This window comes from Cynoglossus semilaevis, chromosome 19, assembly GCF_000523025.1.
Source record: "Cynoglossus semilaevis isolate Cse_v1.0 chromosome 19, Cse_v1.0, whole genome shotgun sequence".
Lineage (NCBI taxonomy): Eukaryota > Metazoa > Chordata > Actinopteri > Pleuronectiformes > Cynoglossidae > Cynoglossus > Cynoglossus semilaevis.
In genome coordinates, this window is record NC_024325.1 from 5,750,517 (window position 1) to 5,759,386 (window position 8,870).

Genomic DNA, 8,870 nt, shown 5'->3' on the forward strand with positions numbered 1-8,870 from the left:
CTGACCAACAAACCCCCCACCCCCCCCACCCCCCCCCCCCCCGCCCCTTCAGCACAAAAGGACTAGGAGACCCCCACCTCTCTACCCCGTCCCTCCACTGGGACTCCATCCATCAAGTGCAGCACCACGCTGGAGACAGCGCAGGGCAGCACACACCCAGTCAGAATGTCCTTTAAAGACCTGGGTCTGAGTCACTGCAGAATCTGGGGAATATTGTTCATGACTGTAATCAGCATTAATACCTGCAGAGTCTGCTGTTGGACATTAGGCTGATTTTAGCCTCACTAGGAGCACACACACACACACACACACACACACAAAGCCATGCAACTGTGAAGAGATGATGTAAAGTCTTCTGTCACATGTTCATTCACTGGACCTCTCCAATCTCTGTAAGAGGAGGTGACGTAACGGTAACGCTCAGACTCATCGTTCTCGTTAGAGGAAACAAAAGACCATACACGCACACACACACACACACAAGGACATCAGTCTCTTTGTCTCATGTCAATGGTCATAGATCTGCACTGATGCAGAAGAGCTGTTTATCTCTGAGTGAGCCTGTTCTCTGTGCTGTGTTTGCTGAAATAGTCGTTAATAAAGTTGTCTTAAAACACACAACAGAATACACAAACCAAAGGTAGACAGTTAGTTTTTGGCATTCCCAATGCTGCAGTGTGGCATGACAGAGATCAGGCTCAGTTTTTATACCAGTACCTCTTTACGGTTAGGTTAGTGATTAGTGTTGGCTCTGCTCTGTCCAGTGGTGTTCTCAGCGCAGCATTAGCTTGAGCGCTATCAAGAGTGCATCACTGAAGAGCTCAGCAACAAAGCTGCACACAGAGCTGTTTCTGTTCCTTTCTGTCTATCTGTTCAAGTGGGCAGCAGCTTTGAGATATTGAAACAGCGACAGAGAGAATCAAGGGCAACCAGCATTCATTTGTATTATTTTTTATTCACTAATTATATCTGGTCGATTTTGGTTGATATACTGTACAGTATGTTCCACAATATAGAGAGTACAAAAGTATACATAATTGACTGAATTCATATCTGACATCCTGTTGTAGGAACAAAGAAGAGCCTTTCTAGTGTGATTCACGAACACCTCGTCATCAACTTAATAAGAACACTGACTACTGTCCCATGTTCTGTTTGTCTTTCTTAGAATTTTTGATTAACAGAGCTGAGAAGCACCGACAAAAATGTTCTGATAAATCCTGCTCTGTAATTTTGAGCCTTAAGTTCCCTACTGGTCTTCTGTTGTTGTCGGGTTGGAATGAGGTGTTAAAACATTGGAGCACTTGGAAATCCAGATGTTTCTCTTCAAATGGTTTATTTGAATTGTTTTCTGAGGCCACATGAGGCAAAACTCAATAGTGTTCTACTGAAAAACAATGGATTCAATGTGTGCAATCCCAAAAACCATACATTTACAACCAAAGCCCTGAGATGCCTCCAGGTGTCATTTTTGACCATGTTCTATGTGTCATTGGTTCACATCTTTTATGAGGATCTTCCTCCATGATACCTTTTCTTTATAGAGGTGTCATGTTACAAAGTACAAGTACTTCACCACCTTGTAAACACTTTTTATACTTTTGTTCTCAAATGAATGTCATACTTTTATGCTGATTATTGATATTGATTTTAAAAATATTGATTACTTATTTCCTAATCAGAAAATAGAACAGTAGTTGTATTTGTGCTGTTATAATGATTGAGTAGAATTACAAACTTCTACTACTTCCAAGTCATTTTTGGTAGTTCAGGTCTATTTGTACTTAGGTTTGGATCTATGTTAATGTTAAAAAAAATCATTTAAAAATTAATAGGAAATGATGAAAAAAAGAGTAATTACTGTGTGTATTCATCATGACAGTATTCCATACTTTACACTTCACAAGAGGATTTGTACTAATGACTGTGTGCAGTGCTGTGAAGGTTGGCTGTTCTCGTGTTGTTTTTGTGCTCTAATTCGACAAAATGAGAAAATGAACAGTGTATGGCAGATGTGTCTTATTTCACCCAGAGATTTTCCTTTCCACTGTTTTACTTGATTTCTTCACTCATACTAAAAAAAACTAGTGCCCCTGACAGTGCTGCATATACAGACTATGGCAGTTTCAGCTCCACTAGACTGATTTAGATCCTGTTCCCCCTTCACACTTGACATACTCTCCTCTCCCGTCCTACCTGACCTGGGGGGCCTCCAGGAGGCGAATAGCTTAAATGCAGAACGTGGGAACATTTTAGGTGCTGAGTGCGCTGGAGCACTGGAAGCATGTGTGGAACGTCTTATCCCTTTCTGGCCTCATGAAACTGGAGTTGTGTGGAAGAATACAGAGTTGCTAAGTGTCTTTGCTTTCAGCGGGACACTGAACTCTGAACTGTGGCTAATATGTCATCGTGTGCATGAAGCATATCTGCCGTGTGCACAGCTCAGAGCATTTAACACAAGATGTCAAGATCACTTTAACTATGAAGACCCTGAAATATTTTGTTTCTATATTTGATAAAAGACATATGAATTTGATCAATCTAATTTAGTCTTTATTTACTCCAAGGTTTACTGCTTTTTGTTGAAGCATTTTGATGTAATCACTTAGAGATTCAGCAAGAGGCATTTTAAATGGAACTTTCATTAATGATAAAGTTTTGCTTTTAAAATTTAAATTCATGTTATTGCTTTGTTATTTTTAAGTCCAATTTGAAATCTAGCCTTAATTCACACCCATCCAGGCCTAAGCTGTTTAAAGTAACTTTACATACAAGTGAGAGTGTAGCGGTGAGCACGTCTGCCTTGTAAGCACGGAGTCTTGAGTTCAGTTCCCAGAGGGACCTCTTAATGACACCTCCCCCTTGTGAGTCCCTTTAGATAAAGGCATCTCCTAAATACACAAATGAAATGAAATGAAATGAGAGACTTTTTTCCAAACTACCAAATTAATAAGGAGACCTTCTCTACCTCCTGTAGCACTTTTAATAAGTGGCACCATGGTAGATTTCTTAGAAGTGATTAGAGAAGCCAGTGTGACAGTAAGTAGTAAATTATCAAGACAGTATTTGTCTGTTCAGTTCAGGTCTCCTCCAGCTGGACACTCGTACTGCTTTCTGCCACTCCTCAGCCTTAGTTTTACCATTTGCTCAGTTCTTTTTGAATTTATAAATTTGATCCTGTCCACGACCCTGCGTGATCTCAGAGAATCGCAGAACAACGTGTCTATAATATGTAATTAATTTAGGTCTAAATCTATATGATTTAACTTCGGAGAGCAGCGTGACATCACTCTGCTCAGACTCATCAGTCTTCTTCTTTGTGGTTGACATTAACTAGAACAAATAAACTAGGTTAGCATTAGGTCACTGTGTACAGGCTCTGTGTGAATGCTGGTACAAAGGAGTGATCAAATCTTCTCCGTAACACTTTTTGCCTCTGTGACTCTCCTCCAAGTCATGATCTCAACCTCTTACAGCAATCGCTCGCTCCCTCTAAATCCCACTGGTCTCATTAGGCCATGAGTAGAGCCTGGTTTATGGCTTTAGTACTGATTTGTTTTTTTAGGTAGACCCATCTCACAATTGCCCCCACGAAGTGTAATATATAGCAGATATCTTTTGATGTTACCTCAAGTTGTGTTTCGGCTACATGTGACTGAATGCACTCACATTTACATTTGTTTCTTTAGGTGAGATGTGTCGCTCCGACCATCTTTGTTTTTCAAATTACAAATACTGCAGCAAGTCTCGTGTGTGGCCTCTGTAGTTTACTTTGACTTCTCGTTGCCCTGATTTACTTGCCGTGTCCTAATTCAGGGTTTGCCTGCCTAGCAACGCTGCCGCGTACATGTCCGAATACAAAGGCTCTCCTAAATCAGGGACTTAAAGGTGACCTAGCATAGCCAATGGTAGGTGTCTCCTTTCTCAGCAGACAAAGTAAATGCCCACTTTCACACAAACGAGACTTATCCATAGTGATGTGCAGCATTGAGTAGACAACACTACTGACCGGCTGTGGGCTGTGTCCTGATTTTGGTAGACACTATAGTAGTAGTATAGTTTTGGCCTGTATGTGCTCTGCCTTCACACTATGTAACTTGGTATTAGCTCCAGCTGCCCCTGTGACCTTTCAGGCAGTGAAAGATTGATATATGTGTGTATTTGCACGGATCAGGAGTTAGTTCCTGCTCCCTTTCTCTTTCTACTCCAGTGGACTGAGAAGGAGAATTAAGGAGAATATGAGTTGTTAGCTTTAAGTCAGGTGTTCTCACATTTGGGATTAAGCTCATCGTGTTCCTCAGAAGGTAAACTGTAGCAGTGACCCATGCTTCACTAGTAAGAGGAGCGCATGTTATCTTTTCCAGCTCCATGCTGAGTTTTTGTTGTGGCTTAATTCACTTTGTTCTATATTGAGCTTTTGTTTTGGTCGAATGAAAATTGGTTTCATTTTACCCGCAGCACCTGACCTCAGAGCACATGGTCTGTGATAAACGGGTTTGGCAGAGCACCAGAGCTGAATGAAGTGGTAAATCATTGTATGGTGGTTTGATAAGAACACATATGTTGTAGTGGATGGTCTGTTCAGCCACAGAGCTGGCTCTCAGCTCGTCCTGAACCTGCCGTCAGGAACATTCAAAATGCTCTGATGAGTAAAACATACGGTCTGACCATTATGACTGTTGTCAAATGTATGTGTTTCTTGTAGAAGGAAACATCCAGTTGTCAGGCAGCGATTGTTTTGTTTATTTAAAGTTGTCCAGATCTCATGTAGTTCTCTGCCTCCTCTGACTGCTCCCTCTTTGGTGATTTTTCTTTTCGTTCTCCATTCTCCCGTGCTAGTTTTGGTAATCTATCTCACTTGAGAATGGCACAAATGAAGTTTTTACAGACGATATTTTTTTTCCAGGTTGGATTTTTCTTTTCTCTTTTTTTTTTTTTTTTTTTTTTTTTTTGAGGTTTTTGGTTTCAGCATAAGATCCGTGTTGAGTGTGCATGTCTGTTGAGTATGTCAGGGTGAAAGCTAGCTCACTCCATGGGTTATTTATGCTGGAGTAATTCTTCCAATTTAGAATTTTCTTGTCTGGCTCTCCAGTGACTTCCCATTATCTGCTGCATTTGCAAAGCATTAGTTGGTACCATAATTTGAGGTGTAAATCCAATTTCCTTCCGCCTGTTATCTGTTAATGGTCTACAGAGCTGTGCTTTTGTCAGTTCAGCTCTTTTGTTAGAATACCACTGTACTAGAGGACAACATAGAGGGCTGAACAGGAGAAAGGGGGAAAAATGCTCTCCTGCAAGTGCACCCCTCCCCTTTTTTGTCCCCCGTGCCTCTTACTCTCTCCTCTGCTTCTCCTGTGCTCGCTTTCTCCTTCCCTCCCTCCCTCACTCCATCTCTGCTCTTTGTCCCAGGAACGTACCAACCATAGAGTTAGTGGAAGAGGAGAGGGGGGAGGGGTGAGCAAGCATGTCAGACAGGGGGAAGATGTGAAAACGGGGAGAGGGAAGCGCGTGGCTAAGGAGACAGAGGAATTAGTCAGTGTGTTCGGCAGCAGACCTGAAAGACGTGGAGATAACTGCTTTGATTTTCTTTTTCTATCGTCTGGCGCTGGCCTCCCGGTGTTTCCTCTTTGTAATCAGATGGTCAAAGTTCTAGTGAGGGGCAGTTATCTGAGGTGGAGGGTAAACACAGAGAGACTGCAAGGACATCAAGATGGAACGTCATGATGACAGGACGGACGAAGGGCCAAAATGAGGAAAATGAGAGATATCCCTCTGAAGGATCCAACAAACAGCTCCATCTTTGAGTCCCCAGCACTGCTGCTGCTGCTGCTGCTGCTGCTGCTGCTGCTGCTGCTGCTGCTCTGAATATTGCTGGCGTTTCTTTTCTTCAAGTCTCACATAAGGGGACTATACTCACTATATGTGAAAGTAAGTAGGGAGCTGACATTTACATCCCACTGATGGGAATTGTATTCCGGAAACGTGAAACAGGACCCCACCAGACTGGATGTACATTCTCACACTCGCACTGGGAAATAGAGAGTGGGACAGGTGTTTGAGAGTTAAAGAGACCAGGGGCTCTGAGCTCTGCACTCTGAGCTGGAAGCTACAGTGCATGGAGGCAACGATAGTGTGGGATTAAAACCAACGTCGAGAGAATAACCACAGTTAAAATACTGTAAGTACGAAAGTATGAAAACACTCCTTCTTGTGGATGTTTTTGAAGCAGAGCTCATTGTCGACTTGCGACTGTGGTAAACTGCTGATTGTAACATTGACAAGTAGCATATGCATTTAAAATATACAATTCTAAACATGAATATATATATTTTAAAATGTAAGCTGTAGTTTATTGTGGTGAAGAAAATGCTGTTTTCTCAAGAATTATAAGTCACCATAGCTGTTAATCTTTCCTGGGCTACAGGGACTGTCTCCCAGTACAGTGCAGGTTGGACGGGAATCAAATTATAATGTGTTGTGCATGGAATGCCAGATGAGATGACCTGTCTAACATGCCACTCAGGCGGGTGGAGAGGATTCAGTTCCAGGCTCTCAGTTTCTGCATAAGTTGTAATTTGGATAAAAGCAGAAAAAGAACATGTTGACATGTTTGGGCAAAATATGGCTCTTTCATGTAAGCTGTCCTTCACCACAAACAATGTGGAGGACTAAATTTAAATTGGTTTTACAGAAAGTTCTCTGCAGACATACTGTATATTCAGCCAACCTGCAGTAGACACACTCACTGACCTGTTTATGCTTCGTGCTCACAGTCTGACAAGTGTTTTTTTGCCATTTGAAGAGGCTCCTATGTAGGTCTTCTGGTTATGTACTTGTGTTTGACAGTAGGGAAATCACTTTTTTTTTAGCTGTCATCAAATGTCTCCATGCAGTACATCCTTCAGCCATGGACAGTAATGTCTTTCACAGGTTTTAGCCACAGACAGAAAATCTAGCAGCAGCGATTGTTTCAGTGTCAGTGCAGATTTCTGCTTGGCCTGTTTTCTACCCTAGTTAAGTCAAAGTATTTTTTACTCAAGAGCTCAGCGTTTTGTTAATAGACTTGTCAAGTATAGAGTAGCACTAGTCTGTCCTGGGACACAATGCCTTTGATGCATAAAGAAGAAAAGACTGGAGGTTGTGGGTTTAGCCTAGTCCAACATTTTCAACAGAGAGTTAGCATCTAATCACCTGTCTGCTTCACACCAAAACACAACAGTGCGATACCGAAACTTGGAGTATCTGCTGATATCTATATCAATCCAATACCTTCTTTTCTTCTCCAGCATGACGCAGGCTGCTGTTGCTGAGGTGATGCTGAGGTCCCTGTTTATACTAAGTCACAAAGTTAGGTTGAGCATTTGGGCTTAGGTATCGGATTGGACAGGCTATAACTTAATTAATTTTTAGTTTTTCAATTTTCAATTCTGAAATTTTGATCACTATTGTACTGATACTGGTCTTGAGTGTCGTATCGAGCCATCACTAAACTTTTCACTCTTCATTTGAGCTAGCTCGCTTAAGCGTTTTAAGCTAGCTTGAAGTGTTTTATTTTTGTCCATCCATATAATATCATATTTATGATAAATATGACGGTCAAAGATGTGTGGACATGACAGATCCTCTAATCCTCTGTTCAACAAACGCACAATATTAAACGCCACATTTGAGCTCACTTTCATAAAGCGTGTGCTCCTTTTCCTGATGATATGCAGAGTCATACTTTCTGCCCTATATACACATCTGATCTCTGCACCAGTGATGGAGTATGAGCTTTATTTGAGTATTTTCACAATCAATGTTTGTAAAATCAGAAAGTTTCACTTTATTAGGTAATTGTCATGAAGTTGGATGTCTTCAAATAAGGAACTGTGAATTATTTTACATCATGTAGAAACACTCCAGTACCTTCAGAGTTTCAGTAATGGCTAAAGGTTGTCAGGTCTCCAACATGCTCGGATGAGATCTTATAACTTCACAACTACAAAGCTGCTTTTTTACATCTATCATTTCCACAGTAGTGGTTTTGGTTAATCCAAACATAGTTTTTATTCCATAAGCTCTACTTTATAGGTCTAAACCCCAGATATAAGAAAACCTTGCTCTCTGCACAACAGTAGTTCCAGCGAACATTTGTTTTCTAGATTTTTATACTCTTTTCAAGCAAAAAGTGCCTTCTAATCAGCACCACTTAAATGACAACACAACCACTTCCATGTGTCTGTTTCTGTCCTTTCACTTGCACAAATACTTGCTCAGTCAGTGTTGGTTCAGTCGACTGAAGTCTCTTTGTAATAGTAATAAGAGAAAGTAGAAGCAGATTCAGTTCTTTTGAAAAGAGTAAAAAACAATGATCTGGTTAAATAAACCAGTTAAAGACAATGACATAGATGACATTTCACTGGTTCTTCTCATGTATGTGGGAGTTTTCTCTGGAAACTCTGGTACAGAGACAGTGGCACCATTCATCATCACAGATCACTAGTCTTAGTTAATCTCACCTTGCTTTTTTTAACAGAAATCTTTCCGACTTTAACCATGTCTTTCCTCTTTGTCTTTCAGTTGTCCCTCGGGGACGAACAGTGTGAAGTGACAAGAAATGGCTACGAGTCTAAGGAGCCGGTGTACTTGGTTCACATTTACTGCCAGGTAAGTCAGTGAACTCACTGCATTGTGCAGACCTGAAATTAAAATCATTCACATGCATGTAAATACGCTTCTGCAATTAAAAGTGAATGCTTCATTAAAACTTTCCTGCTTCCACATTTCTGTGGAATGTATTTGTCCTCGCAACGAAAACAAATATTTAAAGTATTTTGTGAACCCTGAATGGCAGTTCAGTAGGAGCAGTGCAGATGTTCCACACTAAA

At 41.0% G+C, this 8,870-nt stretch overlaps 1 protein-coding gene across 4 annotated transcripts in view; it reads left to right on the forward strand.

Moving 5' to 3' along the window:
* arhgap32b (Rho GTPase activating protein 32b) overlaps positions 1-8,870 on the forward strand; it is a 78,422-nt gene that overhangs the window by 38,266 nt on the left and 31,286 nt on the right. For 3 of the 4 annotated variants that reach the window (XM_008332487.3, XM_008332488.3, XM_008332489.3), the window contains exon 6: positions 8,563-8,649. In XM_008332487.3, coding sequence (XP_008330709.1) covers positions 8,563-8,649 — 87 coding nt within the window. Of the gene's footprint in view, positions 1-4,956; positions 6,179-8,562; positions 8,650-8,870 lie in introns of those variants that run through there. The other variant, XM_025065776.1, reaches the window with a different exon arrangement.